The sequence below is a fragment of the Centruroides vittatus genome, unplaced genomic scaffold, assembly GCF_030686945.1.
Source record: "Centruroides vittatus isolate TY-2023 unplaced genomic scaffold, ASM3068694v2 scaffold_1782, whole genome shotgun sequence".
NCBI lineage: Eukaryota > Metazoa > Arthropoda > Arachnida > Scorpiones > Buthidae > Centruroides > Centruroides vittatus.
The window spans coordinates 114412-135830 of record NW_027122685.1 but is presented as its reverse complement, the minus strand read 5'-3'; the positions used below and the strand labels follow the sequence as shown (position 1 = coordinate 135830).

General features: G+C 31.0%; 1 protein-coding gene across 1 annotated transcript in view; it reads left to right on the top strand.

Annotated features, from left to right (window-relative positions):
• The window catches only part of LOC136987413 (uncharacterized), a 272592-nt gene that overhangs the window by 159480 nt on the left and 91693 nt on the right, over positions 1–21419 (top strand). The window contains 5 exon segments of the mRNA XM_067285148.1: positions 1307–1669; positions 14783–14884; positions 17217–17323; positions 18592–18786; positions 20511–20570. Of these exon segments, the coding sequence (XP_067141249.1) occupies positions 1307–1669; positions 14783–14884; positions 17217–17323; positions 18592–18786; positions 20511–20570 (827 nt within the window).

Sequence of the window (21419 nt, the reverse complement as noted above, 5' to 3'; positions counted from 1 at the left end):
TTAAACCTATTGCTGTTGTGAGAGAGAGAGAGAGAGTTTACAAAGGTCCTAACAAAATACCTCTTGGTGTGAGATTGGACGATATAGTTGCCAATGATATGGCTGGAGTGTGGCAGTCACCGATGATATGGAAGAGTCGCTGAAGGTCTTCTCTGATGGGATTTCATTCCTGGGCATGGAGATGGACACAAGTATAGAAACAACTTCCTATGTGAGCGCGCTAAGTTTCCGGTGGCACAAGCTTTTGTAGTGTTAGTGTGGGAAGCGGTCAGTTGACGACAATGACTTGCAAATTCTTGACAGCTAAGTGTCAACTTTCCTACCTAACTGTTGATAGTTACTGAAGACCTCTGTTCCGTTTCTCTGCGAGGATATTTTTCTATCAGTGATTGTTTACAAAATTTTTGATCAAAAAAATGAAAGTTTTCTTTCATTTACAGAAATTTTTCCGCTAAAATCCGCAGTCTCACAAACACATTAGAAACAGTATACAATCATTAGTGAATGTGAATTTATTATTTTAAAAATAAACAGTTTGTTTCACATTCACTGATTACCTTAGAGAAGCTTTTACATTCACTCACACACAGATATAATATAATTTAAATTTTTAATAGTGAATAGATAACAGCTTAATTAATGTTTTAAATTAATTTTGTTACTTTTTTATTATATTGTTTTAATTATTTAAACTATAATATATGCTTAAGTGAACTTAAACTTTTAATTAATAGTACAGTCAAACCTGTTTTTATGCGGGGGATAGGGACCGCATTAAAAAAACGCATTAAAAAAATCTCATGAAAACTTCACGAATGGCTGTAAATAATAGTTTTCGCAACACAATTAAAAAAATAATTTTTTTATGCGGTCAACAGGGACCGCATAAAAAAAGTCTCACATAGAAAATAACTCAAAACCGTACGAAATAGAATTTATTGACAACAGATGTCAGCACTTGACTGCATCATCTGGTCTATCGTCTGTTTTACATATTTTTGTCCAGGTGGTGTTTTGTTGACTTAAAAAGTAAATTATTTCATTTTTCGCATATTCATGCAATAATATTACTATAATAAGTGCATTTATGCTATAATAAGTTTATTTAGCTATAATAAGTCAACGTGAGACATGACGAATTGCGCGAGACTAGTCGCCAACTATACCGCACAAATTAAAAATTCGCATTAAAAAAATCGCACAAATAAAAATCGCACATAAAAAGAGCGCATAAAAACAGGTTTGACTGTAATTAAAATAATGATTTTAATAAACAAGAAAATATTCCTATTTTTATTGTTTCTAGGTGTATTTACATGTGAAGTTATTGATTGGGGAACCATACAAAATCAAAATATTACTGTAACTGTTACTTCAACTCCTAAACCAAAAATTCATCCTCTAACAGCAACAGTAAAAGAAGGGGAAAATGTAATTATAACTTGCTTGTCAGAAGAAAGTGTATATGGAAATTTTGGTTATAACTGGTTAAAGAATGGCAAAATATTAAATCCATCTTCAGAACCAGAATTAATTGAAGATCTTTTTCCAACTGGCAGTCGTATAATTTTACAATCTATTATAACTTCTACTGTATATACTTGTATTATTACAAGCAGTGCAGGAGCAATACGTAAAGATAGTGTCATTACTGTTCTTACTTCTGATAGTAAGTATGTTATATTAACCTTAGAAGTAATTTAAAATTTAAACTTAATACAATGTTTAATTTTATTAAGTAATTAAAAATTCAATAAGCTAAAATAACACAGAATGTGTTATTTCAAAATATAGTAGTACTATTTTCAGAAGTTCTTGTTCTTCTATCATTAATAGTTGTATCAGTATATTATAAAATAGTATTTTAATATAATCTGACCAGATTTTGGTTTAGTCAATACACAAAATCCTCATTAGTTTGAAATTCAAGAGACAAAATAATTGTCACTTTGAAGTATTGAGTTCAAATTATTCAACATTTACATATTTCTGTATAATATGCCAAATGCCAGGTAACTGATGTAATTTATTAAGCAAAAGGGATATGGTTATGTATACAGAATGATAATTTCATTAATTAATAATAATAGAAACAAACTGCAGGTGTGAATAGAATGTGTCTGGTGAAAACCTCACAGGTTATATGATAGGTTTTATAAAAAGTAAAACAGAACTCCTCGAAATGTGGCCCAAATTATTTTCAAAATGACACAAAAGTAAGTAAGTCACCCAAATTGTATTAGCCTAGACTTCCATGCATGAAAAGCTAGAACTACTTAAAAAAGGCTACCTGCACATCCCTTATGCAACGGTACATCATGGACACTGACTGTGAACCTGTCGATGAGAACTTCGTAAACAAGTTACAAACTCGGATCTCGCAATTTACACGCACTTCCCTGGCTAAGAAGTGGGAGATAAACAGGGCGGAGGTTGCCTTGCCTGACACTCCAAGGTTATTTGCATTTGCTAACTAGGCTACTCAAGAAGGCTATACACATCACCACCTCAGACCATTTGAAGAGTTATATGTTTACTCTCAATAAAGCCATTGATTTGATTGATATCTTGTGGCAGGTAGACGTAGGTAACGAGGCCCTCATTACAGCCTTTGATTTCGTACCACTATACCCATCAGTATGACTGCAACCATTCTTCTGTGCACTTAGGAACCTTTTACTAAGCAAAAATGGGGCCCATCTGCATTGCAAGCAAATTTTGGAGCTGGCACACCTCTTGTGCTATACCTTGTTCTTTCAATTTAACAACAGCACATACCTACAAAAATGGGGTATACCCAAGGGCAGCTCCCTATCGGGACCTATGCAAGTTAGTGGTGTGACATTTAGAAGACAAGATATTACCTATGTACTTAGAAAACATTATGGTTTACAAAAGGTATATGGATGACACATTTATCCTATGGAAGATGGAGCCAGAGGTCGATGAGTTTTTAAGTTCTATGAACAACAACCCTTATGATCTTACCCTTAAGCTAGACCAAATAAATAACTGTAGTGGTCATTTCTTAGATGTCAGCATGCATCTCAACAGGGGCTGAGTGGAAATGAGCATTTATTACAAACCACTATAACGTACCACTATTACGTACCACTATTCATCCCAGCTGTGATCATTTGAGGGATGTGGTAAACAAAGTTCTCAAGACAGTGAATGTTTGGAGTCACCAAAACAAACTCCACATAAACCATAACAAATGTGAAGCAGTAGTCTGCACTAGGAAGAACAAACGAAGTCAGCTTAAAAAGGTCATTGGCATTAAATTGATGTGAAAAATATCAAAAATTTCTAGCAGATCAAATATCTGGGGATATACTTAGACAGAAAGTTAAGCTGGAACCACCATATACCATATATAGACCTATAAGAAAGCTATTGTAAGGGCCAACTGCCTACAGTATATCTCCAGGAACACCTGGGGGAATATCCTCAGACAACGTCAGAATGATTTACACCTTGGCCATAGAGCTGGCGGTCTTATATGGTGTCCAGGTATGGGGAAAGACTCTGGATAATGTTCACAACAGGAAGAAATTTCTCTCTCTTCAAAGGAAAGCAACAATAAGGGTCTGTAAGGCTTACAAGACTGCACCTACAGATGCTCTTCTGGTAATCACCAACATTAAACCTATCCACCTCAAAGCCAAAGAGCAAAGGTGGGAATGGCATATTACAAGAGAGAAACAAAAAAATAATAATGAAAAGGAAACTAACTTAAAAATTAAGAATGGTGACCTTCCTCCTGATACTGACTTTATTAAAAAGATATATAGTAATGAAATCGATACTATCTCAGATAAAACAGCAACAAGTAACCCAGCGGAGATTGAGAGTTATGAGGTAGAAATGGATTTTGATGGAAAACTAAACAAAACTCTGGAAAATCTACACTGATAGGTCTCTCATGAGTAAAGGAGTTGGCTGTGGGATAATAATTAAAAACAATAATAACTGTACAACTTACCAAGCTTCCATGAAAATGGCCAACTATTGCAGTCATCCAAGCAGAGATGTGGGCCATGTTCAATGCTCTAAAACACATCCAAAAAAATAGCAACTATTATACAGAACCGACGGAAATATTCACAGACAGCAGAGCTACACTGCATATTCTCAAAAATAAAACTGCCAACTCCAAGCTGGCATTAGACCCTATCCAAATTGCTGAAGCCATTCATACCAAACACAATGCTACTTTTCATTGCATCCTGGTCCACAAGGGACATGATGGCAACGAACAGGCCAACAAGTTGGCTAAAAGGGCGGCTGATTCAAATACACGAGTTACTTACAGTAGGATCCCTCTGAAACACATCAATAAAAATATTAAAGACATCACCGATAGGCTTTGGCAGGAAGAGTGGCACAGTTTAACTACAGGTAGACACTGTTACAAATTCTTCCCCTTTGTTCACAAGATGATTAATAATAAACATTTCAAACCCTTTTTTGGTATCACCCAGTGCCTCACCCAGCATGGGAACTTTAACAGTTACCTCTACCACTTTCGGAAAACCAACTCTAAAAATTGTAATATTGACAGTGAACAAGATGACGACGTAAATCATTTTTTGTATGTGAGTGTACCAAATATGAAAATCAATGCAACCAGTTTGAGGCATCATGCCTCTCTGTCAGCTACAACTGACCTCCTAATGAAAAGGACTTAGTCATGGACAGTACCCTTTTTATGGCATTCAGCAAATTCATCACCAAGACCAGGACTCTCCCACAGATCACCTGTTTATGCCAATGTTTGTTGAGCCCAACCAAATGAGCAATAATGACTTACCAGCTTCTTCTGATATCAACAGTGATAACAAGGATGAGGACAACTACTATGATAGTGGTGGCAAAGGTGGTGATCCATCATTCTGGTTGTCAGGGTTTGCACCCTGGTTGTGGTCTGCAGTTTTCCCATTGGTAGGCAGGACCAGGACATTGTATTGTCCATCCAGCTCTGACTATATGTGCCCTCCTCACTGGTTTGGTTTATTGTTATTTTCACTGCAATGTAGCATGTTTTTTTTTTCTGTTTTTATTTTTGTTTATTGTTTTACTACATTTTTTGTTCTTTGTTTTCTATGTTGTAACCCATCCATTATTGTAAATATCTGTGTATTCATCCCATTTTTGTAACTTTTGTATAATTTTGATCCTTATAAATACTAACAGCTCTTGGGGCCCCTTTCCCTTCATTTCCACTTTCCAATCAATCTCTCTCTTTCTTTCTCCGTCTTAAGTTCTTCCCAATTCTTCCCAACCTTCTCTCTTTTCAACCCTTAGGGTAAAGTCAGTTTACATAACAGACAGCCCTCTAATCCTTTGTGGTGTTCATGAGGACGAACAATAAATATGAGATTTTACACAAAAGAATAATATTTTATTATTGTTTCACGTGGTCCTTTATACACTATGTTCTTTGTGATCCCAACTATACACCGCCGATATATACCTGTATATGGTCGGCGCGGTAAAACCATGTACACACAAAGGGGATTGATGTGTTTACGTGACAATGTTCTTTGTTTGTAGCCCTTACCGAGATAATACGAATTAACTTAAACTATCTTAAACTATCTTAAACTAACTTATAATCTAAAAGAAAATAGAGGAGAAGAGAATGAAGAGTAAGAATAGAAGAAAAATGCTGGTGGGGTACCCGGGTTTCTTTCTTGTCTGGTCTTCACTCTTGACGAAATGGAGACTTCTACCACAGTCACTTGTAGTTGTCCTTTTCAATAGCTCCGATCAAATGAAAGAATCTATATCGCCAAACTCTCGGTTTTAGTTTTCGTCTATGTCAGTTCTTTTCCTGTAGACGACCTAGGCACTTTGTCTCGATCCGTGACGACGACCACTTTCTTTTCCGTCCGCTTCTTCTCAGCGCTAGCCTCGGAATGCCTCACACCCGCTCCCTGACTTGCCTCAGGGTTTTTGTTTTACACACTTGTTTCCGGTGTTACTCTACGAAATTGCGTTCCCACCAGCGGGAAGGGAAGACCGTTAGAAAATTTGAAGAAAAGATATAGAACAAAAGATTAACGAAACTTAATATTAGGCTTAACGCTACATATATATATACAATAATATGGCGTATCGCCACACCTTTATAACAACAACAACAACAACAACAATTCATTCCAGCAAACTCGTCTGACCTCTTCTCATATAAAATTGCTGCTTTCCATGCCCTAACCAGACGGGCATACACTCATCACACTAATAGGCATGACGCTATACTTGAGCTACAATGTATCAAAGATATAGCAGTAGAACATGGCTACAGAAGAGACCTGGTACATGGTTTAGCCAGCGACTACGCCAACCAATTTGCCACACACAACGGTCCCAACATTCAGTCTGCTTCTAACAGAAACGAACAACACATCACAGGCTCCAGGTGCACAGTACTGTTCAATCAACATTTGAAATTCTTATACAAACAGATTGCAGGCCAGAGTGGTACAGAAATCGCATACAGGAGATCCAGTACAATATACAAGTTGCTACACAATGCAAAAGATAAAACTGATCAAACCAGAGCCCCATGAGTGTACTCTATACCTCTAAGAGACAATAGATTCTGAAAGGATTTAGTCTATATTGGCTCAACCGAACGATCAGTATGTAAAAGGGTACGTGAACATCAATACCACCACCTTGTTCACATATACCACCCATCTGGAAATACATGCAGACCTCCAGAACGCCATGTTAATCAGGCAGGCCTTTCAAACAGATCATATTCGTAGCCTAGAGGCATTGGAAATATATAAAGCCAGCCTAACAGGCAATTGTATTAACTTTAAGGGCTGCAATACAGTGGTGCATGCATAGAAGTGCATGTATGAAATGTATACAATAAATACGGTTTAAAAAATTGGTATGGATCATACGATCACATTTTTACAGTTTTAGTCAAACAACTGTAAAATTTGCCTTGCGTGATGAGATATTCGAAATTTTAAAAAAGCAATTTTCAAACATCATTGTTCTGACATTTGACTTTGGAAATTCAGTTTCGTTAAAAATCCCGAGGCAGACCTTGGTGAAGGCCGAAAATGTTCGAGTTTTTGTTGAAGTGCTGTTACTAGATAAAAGGTTTCGTTTGTATTTAATTAATTAATTACCTCAGTAATTTGTGAAGAACAAAGTTACATTGCTGTAGGATTTTCAATACACTAGGTTGTGTACTTTTCAAATGAATGTGTAATGATTTGTTTTCCAGCAAAATTTGTAAAATCATGCATCTGTATTGAAGATATATTTTGTGATATGAATGATAATTATTTATATTATTATTTATTTCAGCAAGTCCCATGTGTAGCAATATATGGTACTGGTACACTGTTTACTTTTATTTGCAGACAACTGTCTGCCTGATTATGTAGCAAAGTGCTTGCTGCCAATTAAAAGAATGAGGATGCCCAAAAATTTTACATACAGCCTCACTTTACTTCTATATCAATAAAAGTAATATCTAATGAACAGCAGCAATTGTTTACTTGCTAATATGCACACACTTAAAAGAATTGGGATTATAGAGAGAATTCCCTGGGATTCTTCAAAAATACAAAACATTTTGGTGTTTTGCAGTAACTGTTAGGACAACAAAACACAAGGTCAAAATACAGAACTATTTCACACAATACAGGATATCTGGTTACTTACTTTAATCTGAAATAAATATTGTAAAGTATCCTCTGTCCTATTACATAACATTTTATCTCATTATCACTTAATAGACCTATATTTATTTATATATAAATTATTATTAACTAATCTGAATTTGTGAATAAGTAGTTATAAAATAAAATTATAAAAAGTTCTATAAATCTATTACATCAAATATTTATAAAATTCTATATTCAAAATATGATATTCAGTTATATAATATTTTCAGATTTGGATAGCTTTAAATATAAAATATAAAATTTTTCTTTTTCTTTTTTTTATCTTAATAAAATTTATCAGATGAATATTAATTACTTTCTTTAAAATTAACTTTCTTAATTACTGAAATCTTATTTTAATCTTCTCTTTTCAAAGCTTTTTTAAGATATCTGTTATATTTGGATTCACTTTATTTAATATTATAAATATAATTTAATGATATAATCTAGTAAATGCTACATTTTGTTAGATTGCTTTATATTAAGTTATAATTAAGCTGATTAAGTAATTTAATGATTAAAGAATATGAATTAATTTAATTAATTTCAATTTTTGATACTTCTGAGAAAAAAAGAAAATTATTTGGAATGAATATGGCAACTCTTTCCTGAAATACAAGCATATCAATTATTCAGTTCAAATTGTTAACAGAAATTGCATTATATAAACAAGGTTATCCAATGTCCTTATTTGTTTTTAATTTCTATATCTTATTTAATATTTAATGAAAACTAATTTTGTAAACAAAGATTTGTTCTGTATTGTTTAGAAAGATTTTTGCATATCATTTCTTAAAATTTTCCGTAAACAATAACTATTGCTATATTGATATATTCTTGTTTTAGTGAGGATACTCTTTATAATTTTAGTTAATATAGTCCAATGGATGTAAATATATCAAAAATATCCAGCACAAATTATACTTACTAAAAATAAAGAAAAAACGAATGTTTTTGAAAATTTTTAAATTGTCGTCTTCAGGTTAAAGCCATTCAAAAATCAATGTAAAAATTTAAACTTCACTTTAAAACACATGGAGCATATATTTCATTGAAAAATGCCAACACAAAAAATGATGGTTATTTTTTTAAGTAACAAGATTTAATTTATAGTTTTACTTCAAAAATAGATCTCCATGTCTTGGAATGGAGATCTATTTGCCTCCCTGTAATTTATGGCTGTGTCCTAAAAATAGCTTTGTATATTTTGAGGATCTCTAGATGTTTTAGATAAGTCCGGTTTCTATTAGGATGTGTTAATCTTGTTTCATTGAGAAGTACCCTTATATCATTTTCAGATGCAAATGTCACTAACGTGGTGGAAAGACCCTTTTGGATAGAATAATGGTGCTTCTTGATATGCTCGTAAAGAGATTGATCCATTGCTTTTATATAGACCTACTTTTTGTTGAATCTGTTGTCTATAATGCAATAGAATAGATCTCAGGTGAATTCTGTGTGTTGATAAGAGTCCTTGACATTCTGTAATAAAGAGAATACAGTTGGATTTCTCATGTAGAAGAGACTAAGTTAGTTTGTTCTTGGGTTAAACCTGACAACTTTGTGGTGGGTTTTAGATTTGTCCTTGTTGGATGTGTACCCAGATTGATATTCATGGATGAGACATGGATGGACAAGGCTGGAAGTATACCCATGTTGTTTCACTATGCTTGCGATGTAGTTTAGTTCAATCTCTCTGTCAATGATGTATAGTGCAGTGTGAGAATGCTCTTTTGATTAGTGCTCTATAAGCTGATGTTTTAAATATATACAGGTCTCTAGATTCTATTGGAATGAATAGTGGTTTATACTCTGGTTTTCTATAAACCTTAGTTGAAATGTTTGTTTTAGGTGCATTGGACTTAATTAATCCAGTTTTATGTAGTATGTATTTATTGTTAATATAGTCTTATATCCCAGATATTAGATGAGTAAGTCATACCAATTATTATCATTCAAGAAATTTGAATGTTTATGATTTTTTAATAAACACATATCCTTTTTAGGTAACTACAAAAAAAAAAAATCTGTTTTTATAGTAGGCAAATGGAACAACCAATTAATTTCTCAAAGTATGAGATTAAGTGATGTGTGAACAGATCTATAGGAATCTTTATTACTAATTCCAGCAGTGTGATCCATAGTCTCACTTTGCTGAAATATGCTTTATTGATTTAAAAGCAGATTTCAAACAATTATATATTGTATTTTTTCCCCCATCTAATATTCATATCAGATTCAGTTTTATTCATGTTAAATCTTGTAATTATCCACAAAGACTCAAATCTGAAATGAAAAAAAAGTTAAGAAAGTTTTCGGTTGGCCTTGGTGTCCAACAAGCCCTCTAAATTGTTAAAATCCTATTTATTAGGCTATCTAACTCTATCTAAATAAAAAAGTTGTAAAATTAAAACACAAAAAATATATTAATTTCAAGTAAGCAAAGGATCTTGACCCTCCCAGCCTTTACCATCGCAAGAATAGTTATAGCCAGAAATTGCCATTTAGTGAACCATCAGATGTTGTATTCACCAGCATAATATTAAATAACTACTGTGATTATATTCTAAAATTAATATATATCTTGGTCAGTTTATATCTAGAGTGTAGATTGTAAAATTTGTTAGACACTTATCTGTTAAAATTGTTTACATTTCTCTTCAGACAAATTATTTTTTGGACATTAAAATTAAATTAAATTAAATTCAAATTTATTAATTATTAAAGTTTTCAATAGATGACAATACAATTTGTAGTTTAATTCTCTAAGCATTAAATTACTTATGCTAATTATAAATAAAACAATAAATTTTAGCAAGGTTTGATATTTAATTATTCAACTGTTATCATTTTTCTGCATATAAATATTAAACAGGATAAGCCAAATGATCACTGCAATAAACCTCTCAAAGTCTGATGTTATTAATCTGGTCCATTGTGGCAATTGTTTGACTTAGATTAATAACATTGGGCTTTCAGATGTTTAAACAGGATATTCTAAGCTTCTCTTTATCAATTTTAAAAATTCTTATTTTCACATAATACAGTATTTTAATATTATCCAAATTTACCATTTAGTTCTCACCAATATTTTCATTACTAAAGTGATCTTACTTCTATTTGTATAAATGTGTATTTATATTCCATTCAAATCCATCCAATGAACAAAGCTATAATACAAATACGTCTCACTAACCTTGCATAGCTTTGCAGGTAATACTTAGAATGTATCACTGTTTTTGACCCATTTCTAGGGTCTTCTTCAGGTGTTCTCAAATTTTTTTTTTTTTTTTTGATTCGATTCCGATTTTTAATGTTCCAGTCTCCGATGCTTCTATCTTTGAATTTATTTTTTAAAATTTCAAAATTTAAATCTTTGAAAAATGTGCCTGCGCCAGCTGTTATAGAGTTGCGTCATAAATAGCCTGCCATGCTTTTGATAGTTGTTTTTCTTCTTTAAATTTGCCAGAAATCGAAACCCTCATACATATCCTGAATGAAACTTGAAAGGAGCACTTTAGATGGAAGGAATACTTCCAAATGAAACAATGTAACTGTAAGAAACACCACAGAGAAACAGAATATTGGAGCTTTGGATAAGAGCAGAAAATGGCTATGAGAAAATAACGTCATTCTTTTAAAAGTGGATAAAAATAAAGCTATAGTACTGATGAAGAAGAACTCCTATACCACCATCCTACAAAAATATATACAGGACTCGGAATGTGAGGAGGTAGGAAAAGACTTCATCGACAAGCTCCAATCAAGAGTCCATAGGTTTACACACACTCAACTGGCAGGAAAGTTAGGGCTGAGCAATGCAACAATAGCCTCACCAGCAGTCTCCAGACTATTTGCCTATGCCAAAACACATGGAATTAAGACCTAGCTTGGACAAAACCAACACACCCACCAGAAAAATAGAACAGAAGATTCACATGCTCCTGGCTGAACACCTAGAAGGCTATCAGTTCGTGATTTCCAATTCCAAACAAGTAATTGAAGTCATACAGAACTGCAAACCATATGAAGAATCTTGGATCACTATTTTAGACTTCAAGGTGCTATATCTGTCAGTTAAACTAGAGCCCTGTTTCTGTGGTCTACGAGATTGGCTCATGACTAAGATGGCAAACAATGCAGACCAAAGACAAATACTAGAACTATCGCATGTAGTATGTTATACATCATGCTTACAATTTGATGGGAAGATGTTCCTTTAAAAAAGAGGGGTACCTATGGGTAGCTCACTGTCAGGGGACTCAGCTGAAATTGTAGCCTTCTAGAAGCCAAGGTCATCCCCAAGTTCCTTCCCAATATTAAAGTATATAAGTAATACATCGATGACATGCATCATATGGAAGACAAAGCCAATCATCAAAGAATTCACACAGTGCATGAATTGCAACCCATATGGCCTTACAATTGAATTGGAACAAATAAGCAATAAAGAGGCTCATTTTTTGGACATTAGTATGACATTCAATGGTAGCGAATATGACAACAAGATATACCGAAAAACAAGTGCTATCCCAATATACATTCCTGCCAATTCTAACGACACAACCCATACAACAAAAAAATGGCAGCTTTTAGAGCGGTTATCAGAAGGGCCTACACACACTGTAGCAAAGAACAGGACAAATGGAGGGAAATAAGAAAAATAGCAGAAATTGCTGAAAATCATGGCTACAATAAAAGCCTAATATATAGAATGGCAGATAAACAAAAAACCAACTCAAAGTTCGATTAATGTGAGCCTAGGTATACAAAATGGCGACCGTTGACAATAACCTAAATGCGCCTATATTTAAACTTTTTTAAAACGTAAATTTGCTACTTACTTTTCCTACTCTTGGACCAGAAATGAAAAATAAAAAAGTCATCATACTACCTATAAATTCAATCAATGCATGGATGAAGTGAATTATGAGATTCTATACATCAGTGGTTCGAACAAAATTTGTCTGTATTGTACATAAATTTTACTCCTCTTAAGAACTGCAGTCTTAGGATTCACATCTCTCGTCTTTTCATCTACGATAGGCGTCTCCCAAAGGGTGGCACCTGCGATCCACGGCCATCTAGCCTTCCATGTGTCGTCCACGTTGTCTTTCGGGTCAGAAAGCACTATTACATATCCTTGGTTATGACAAATTTAACATGTTTAACACACTTTTAAACACATTTACACACTATAAACGGACATTTAAACCGCGTTTAAACACATTTAACTCACATTTACACACTTTTAAACACATTTACACACTTTAAACGCACATTTGTACCACACATAAACCTTTTACAAAATTTTTACCTCACACAATGTTAACACACCTTTAATGCGCTTTTATGACACTTAACACTCATTAAACACATTAAGGACACGTTTAACATGTTAATTACCATTGACAAACTTTCCTCCTCAATAACTTTAGACTTCAAGTAAATTGTACAAACTTTAAAAAAACACAGACACTTTTAAAAAAATTAACAACGCGCATAATCCGTCTACATCGTAACCAAAATTCGAAATTCACATTATTCCTCATGTTTCCTGAATGGAATTTTTTGATGGATATTTGTATACAAAGGCATCATTACTATCAGTGCCATCTACATTTCTTTTCTAAAAACACTTGCCATCAAGGTTACCGGAAGCGCCACCATTTTGTATACCTAGGCTCACATCTTATTTAATTGGACTTTGGCCAATTAAATAAGATTCTCTGAAAGGATCCACAACAAGATACATCTCTCTACTGTATAGCTATAACATATAAGTGCCTTATGCAGTCCCTATATCAAGAAATTGGAGCTTACACTAATGCAAAAATAGCCTACAGACGTAAGCCAGATACATTCAGCACATTAAGAAATGAGAAGGATTACGCAGAAATTAAAAGAGCGCTGGGAGTATATAAAATTCTGCTAAGAGATAACAGATTCGATAGAGACCTCGTGTATGTTGGATCTACAAAATGATTGCTCAAACAATGTCTCTGCGAGCACAAAACGGACATTGAAAAAAGAAAAGCAATATAGCCTTAGCGATATATGCCAATGAAAACAGAATTACATCTAATCTACAACAAGTGGAAATGATCTGACAAATCTGGCATATAAACCAACTGTAAAATCTGGAGGAATTAGAAATTTTTAAAGCAGACTGCAAAGGCCTGTCAATCAATTATAAAGAAGAAAAACAACTATCAAGAGCATGGCAGGCTATTTATGATGCAACTCTATAACAGCCGGCGCAGGCACATCTTTCAGAGATTTAAATTTTGAAATTTTGACAAATAAATTCGAAGATAGAAGCATTGGAGACTGGAGCGTTAAAGATCGGAATCGAACCAAAAAAAAAAAAAAAAATTGAGAACATCTGAAGAAGACCCTAGAAATGGGTCGAAAACATTAGTGATACATTCTAAGTATTACCTGCAACGCTATACAAAGTTAGTGAGACACATTTTATTTTATATTTCTTAATTTATATATCTTGAATCAATAAAAATCTAATAATAGTGCAAAAAAATAATAAAAATCATTCAAATCATAAATTTCTTAGCGTATACCAGCACATATAAGCTTACATGGTATTATATAGTATAAGCTTAAGGTACATGGTCGATGGTATTATAACTGTCGATGGTTATAATACCATCGACAGTTATAACGTAAGCTTATATGTGCTGGAAGAGGAGATTGGACTGGATGTCCGGATACCATAACTGGCAACTCATCTGTACGATAAGCAGGAGTTGTGGGTTTGAGTCCCACTCCAGGCCGATTTTTTTTTCTTCCAGTAATTCTAAATTATTTAAATTAATTAATTAAAATGATAATTATTAAAGCTAATAAGAGATGGTGCCGAATGCCTCACTCTAGTGCCAGATTGGCTGCATAATTTATTTAGTATTTAGCATTACTAGCCCAATAGAATTTGGCATTTGGTTGGAGTCTAGCTTTATACTACATTGGGTCTAGCGATGTTATTTATTTATTACTTCAAAAAATTATATTACAGTAATAAACTTAAATTTATATATAGCCTTAAATAATATTAATTATGTTTGTTAAAGGACAGATTCCTACATGTTCTCCTGAAAAATTCATGAAAATAAATTGGTCTTTGGCTGCTGCTAACACAGAAGATATTCATCGTTGTCCATCAGGGTATTCAGGTATTAATTTCAGAATATTAATAATTTTTATTTTAAATATTTTAAAAATTGATTTACTTCTTGAAATAACTTTATTGAAAATAATAATTTGTAATCTGTTTGATAAAAAAATTTTCCAATGTTTTAAAACAATTTCTTCACAATTCCACAATCAGACCACCACAAGGTGACTAACCGTCATACGTGGCAACATCAAAATACCAGCAGAAACGTCAAGAGAGGGGTGGAGAGGAAAGGGGGCAAAAAAAAGCTTAATTTCTAAAAATTGTAATGTATAAATGTTTATCCACAAGAAATTTTAAAAACTTTTTAAACTGTAATGTATAACTGTCTATCCACAAAAGGATTTAAAATAGTTAAAAATCAGATTTTACAAGATTTTTATTTATACAACGTGTAACCTAAAGGTATGTCTATATATGATTTATGTACTCATTAATTTTTATGTACGTTTTCCCTACTGTAATAAATATTATAGTTGACTGAGGAGGGGCATAGCCCGAAACGCATACAAAAAAGATGTATCGTATCAACTCAACTAAATAAAGATAACTGATGAAGAACTTACCAGGTGTCTTTGAAATACACTATAAAACTAGTGTTTAATAAGTCAGAAATATGGAAAAGGACACTGTTTCATAAAATAAAACATAATTTCTTGATAAAAATAGAAATTTTCAAATTGCATATGTGTTAGACTTGTTGAGCTTGTCAGAGATTGTGATGTAACTAGTTAAACTTATAGAACTGGTTACATGAACAAAGAACAAAGATAACACAACTTGTCTAGAGGAAGGGCAGTGCTAGAAAGGGGAGAGTGAAATGAGATCATTGTGACTATTGGCTCCCTAAGGGGTTGACATCAGCATCACTACCTTTTATTATGTAACAGAAAAAACTTTACAAAATTGCCACAACAAAATACAATATAAACATCAACATTACAGTCATTAACAATTTCAATCATTGTGTTCTAATAATACAATCTCTTTGATACAATCTAATTGCATAATTTCTGAGTAAAATGTGAAATTCTGAGTTTTCAGGAATTAATAGTTGTTATAGTAAGAAGTTGTTTTTGCATTGGAAAAAAGTAAAGACAATTTGCAAGTTGTTTTTACTTTTTACTCAATGCAAAAACAATTTCTTTGATTTCTGTGTATTTGAAATTTTGTAGAGTTTAATATTACCACAGATATATTTTTCAAAGTAACTGAATCATAATTCATATCTTAGGATTCTTTTGGCTGGATATTTCACTTGTATCATTTATTTTAAATTGAAATTTTACAATAATAATACAATTATAAGCACACGTTTTCAGATATTGTAATAAACTATGGTACAAGTTTCAAACTTAAGATAATCATTTAATGAAGATTTTATTTGCCTACATTGTAAAATCATGTAACAACAATAATAATAAAATCATTAATAAAAGATATTTCCTGTAATAATGTATACCAGTTCTTATTCCAAACACTTTTTTTGTAAAAAGCTTGCTACGTGAGACATAAACTAAACGTACAATCATAAATAACACAAAATAAATCCAGTTTAAACTGTTTTTTCAGAATACAAAACTGTATGTTTGAAGCACTTGACAAATGAAGGAGCCATTTTGTTAAAATTCTAAATTAATTATCCTGAACATTTTTTATGATTTTTGTCAATAAAATTCATAAATTCCACTACTACTTATGTTTATTAACACTATATATAAAAATTATATTAAGTCAAAAACTTTATGGACGTTTTGATATTAGTGCATAGGATTAACATATGATAGGTAAAATAAAATAGTCTTGAACCATATATTTATAAACTAAGTGATGGTTAAAATACAAAAAGCATTATTTTGATTGAAGAAAAATTGTGTTGAGCATAATAATTGTATTCTATCACATCGAAAGAAAGAGCAAATCTAAGTTAATATTAGATTATTTTGATGGTAGGTCATATACTAGAATGTTTGATTACTCAATATGGAATTTGATATCAATAAACTGCTATTTTTAGAAAATATTTTGAAATGAATAATAATCATATTAAAATCATAACTTTATCATTATCATAGTCAAATTGAGAAGTAATTAAGATTGCAATATTTCACTTCAACTTAAAAAAATGAAATAAAATATAAAGTGCTGGATTCAATATTGTGTAAAAGTACAGAAATCAGATTCATTAAATGCATAAAAAATTACATTTTAATATAATAAACTTCAATTTCTTATGCAGGTTAAAAAAATAGAAATATATTACTGTAAAGATATTAAATATATATATTTTAACCTTTACATAAAAGCTGATTTTCATAATTTTATTTTAGGTAATGTTAAAAGGCAATGTGTCTTGAAAAAAGAAAGTGGAGCCTTTTGGGATAAACCAAATTTTTCAGAATGCCTTTCTAAAGAGTTTTTAGAAATTAGAAAAAAGGTAAGAGGATGATATTTTAAATTATCAAAGTAAAATGCATGCAAGAATTAGTGTACATTTTAAATCATATTAAAATAAAATAAAATTCTTTAATACTACTGAATTTTCTATAAAATTTCTAGCAAAATACATATAACAGTTAGAGATTTGCAACATATGCAAAAAATGAATTGAGAGTTTTATTTTTCTGTGTATTTGCTATATTGTTGATAAGTTTATGCAACTATTTATTACTAACTACAATTTTTTTATAAGTATAATTTACACTTAGGAGTGACTTTAGGACATGAACTAAAAATTGAAAAACCTACAACAAAAAATAATATAATTAGTATGATGGCACCAGCACCTAAGTAGACCCAAGGACTCACAATTCCACAAGCTAACTCTGATCACAACTGCTGATCATGTTAGTAATAAAAAAATTTTATGCATATTAAACTACTAATAATTAAGATTAATTGTTATTCTCATAGCATTACATATCAATCATAGTTTGATATAAATAGTTTATTTTCAATACTTTGATCCTTATAAGTACAAAAATTGAAAATATGGATGCGACATTCATATTGGATGATAGAAACGATTTGTTATCAATATAATATTATTCAATATATTTAAATGAAAAGATATATCAAGTGTATTAATTATGACAATTAAAGTTTAATAGTGAATCATAAATTTAAGAAATTTAGACAAATATTTTTTAAATTATACTTTTTACTAAAATTTTCTTTTGACATACTAGTTAGCAGATAATAGCGAGGTTGAGGCCGAAGTTTTAAATGCGAAAACGTGTACGTCGGACGTTCGGCGCCTCTTTCCTATAAGCCTAGAAGTTTGACAATGGCATTTGGAATGTCGAGCATGATTCTACTGACTTTCCAAATGCCATTGCCAAACTTCTAGGCTTACAGGAAAGCAGTGTCGAACGTGCAACGTACACGTTTTTGCGTTGAAAACTTTGGCCTTAACCTCGCTAATAATTAAATGAAAAAGTTAAATATACATACAGTGGAACCTGGTTAACTTGAATCAGTTGGGGAAAAAATTCAAACTTCAAGTTAAAAAGATTGGAATTGAGGTTAACCAGTTTGATTTAACATGCTATGCTAGAAAATTGGGGAAAGAAAATGACTTCAAGTAAATGCAACATTAAATTAACTAGGTTCCACTGTATTTCAATCTTAATATGATATTTTTTCATGTATAATACAATATAATAAGTAACTTCTAATAACTTTCTTTTGTTTTTTTATGTATAGTTTAATAGTTTAAAACTTGGATATCAAATAACAGATATAGGATCATTACTGTATGAATTAAAGGGTTACTTAAATTCAAAGAAAACAAGGTATCACGTTGCAGAGGGAGAACCTGTTGTTGATTTTTTAGAAGAAGTTTTAAATTACCAACAAAAAAATCTTCAGCTATATTACGAGATACATAATAATTCAAAGGCAAGTTTCAAATTTACAATGTATTTAATTCTCTAGTATATAAGTAATTGAGGCAATGACATTTTTAGTAATTTAGTGATGTGGATATGGACAGCTGTAGAGAAATTTCACAATAAATATCGACATATATATTTTATTTGAAATAGTTTGTTCTTATCTGATTAAAAAAAACTTGGTATTTTAACAATACCAAATTTTTGTAAAAAGTATTAATAATATGATGAAATGAAAGGAATGCAATAATTATCATTTTATATTTAGAATTATTGCTTATGTTCCTGTATTTTTAACTAGTCAAACATATTCTTTGAGAATGATAAAAAACAATATGATCCAAAAAGTTTATCATGGAAAAATTCAACATGGAAAATAATGGACAAACAAAAACTCTAATAAAGGTCATGCCAAATGGAAAAATCACATTCATGTCTTTTCTGTTTATAAAGGAATTTTGCATGTAGAAAAATAGCAGCATCTCAAAATTCTAGCACTATAGCCAAATGATATTATAGAAACATTATTTTGTTCTTTGAAAATAAAATTGACAAATCTTAATGTAAAGTCTAATTTGTAAATTATGACTAATTCAGTTATAAAGAAGATTATACTATAAAATTTAATAGAAAAATAAGAGTAAATAATATTGGCTATGTATTATTATAATTGAAAATTTTAATTATACAGTGGAACCTCGCTTAACGAGCACCTTGCATAACGAGTGTTTTGCATAACGAGCAAAATAAATTGTGAAAAATGACTCACTTAATGAGTGAATTTTCTCATAATGAGTGGCCAGGAGAGGGGAAGTTCCGGATTGTGTGCATGCTCCATCTAGCACTCGTTCAGCTAACATCTTAGTGTCACTTGTGATCACACATTTTTCCAAACTTTTTCCAACACATATTACATATAAACATCAACAACCATAGCCCATTATATAATAAACACATCAAATGATATGCCAAATTCTTGGGCTATGTAAAGGCTATAATTTCATATTAGAAATTAATTAATTTGACTAGAGGTAGGCAGTTATACTTCATCTCATATTAAATTTAATGACCGATTTTAAATTAAATTCCAGAAATGTCTAAATTAAAAAGTTATTGTTTATAATTATTAAATTTAATGCAAGATAAAAGCATAACTGCCTATCTCTAGTCAAATTAATTAATTTCTGATATTTAATTATAGCCTTTGCATAGCCTAAGAATTTGGCATATCGGTTGGTGTTTATCAGACAAATTATCTTATTTTTTTGGTTTTCTGCAAATTGAATTCGCATTTCAGGTTGGTTCATTCCACGCTAGAAGAAAAGATGATGATTCAGGCTCCTTAACAATGTTTATTGTATAATTTTCTTTGAATAAACATTATTGAGTATATTTTTCAGCATGGAATGCATTATCATGTTTTACATTAATTTCTATGGGAAAAATTGTTTCGCTTAATGCATGTTTTGCATTACAAGTAAGACTCTGAAATAAATTATGCTCATTAAGCAAGGTTCCACTGTATTAGGAAACTTTTTAGTAAATGAAATTTTTTCATTTTAATTTATAATGTTTTGTTAATTATTTAGATTATTAGCAAGATAATATTTAGTTTGGAACATGAAAATTATATAATTTATTATATAATAATATTTTAGTCTGAAATTTATATTCAAACTTTCAGATAAAAAAAAATATATATGTATATATTTTAAAAAATGTTATTTACAGGTGTTTCTTGATGTTGTTTCAATATTACTGGATTCACCTAATTTAATCCAGAAGCAGTCCGTAAGTAAGGAAATTAACTAATGTTTCGAATAAAATTGTAGATATAGTTAATGTTTAATAACCAATATTAATATTTTTAAAATTGTATTTTTGATTTTATAAATAAAAGTATTCCAACTGTTTAAGCATGATTTAACTAAACTATTTGAATTTCTGAAGTATCTTAAAACAATGAATACAAAAATGATATCCAAATTATGTAAACTTAGTATCATTAAATAAAAAAGCTTTTTAATTTCATGAATATATATTTTGATTATATATAAATCAAAAATAACATGAAGATAGCTGATGATTTAAAAATAAATAAACAAATCAGGCTTAAATTTAAAAGTCAAAAGTAGTACCATTTATTTTCAAAATGAATGAAATTGATAACACTAAATAACCTTTACTTCCAGTGACAAAACTTTAATAAATCGTCAAATTGAATAAAATTGGCTTCTTTATATAATTCAACTTATATAATATTGTTAATACTGTTCTTTGTATTATCCAATGCTGGAGATGGCTGCACATAAGCTGAAAGCATTTCTGGATGAATAACCATCAAGTCAGTTCCTTAATTAAGCATTATATTTGTATAAATTGTACTATCATACTATTTATTCAATTTTTTTAAAGAAGCCCTAACTTCAGAATCTACATAAAGATGATGAGACATTTACATTAGGAAAATGTCATAAGATTTACATTGTATGAATTTTTAGTTATTTTGAAGTTCTTTTATATAAATATAACATCATTTTAGTACAGATTATAAGGGTGGAATATCACCAAAAATGTTAAATAAATAGTAGTACTTCTAATTTCTAATTTTAAACTTGATTTGTTTAATATCATTGTAAA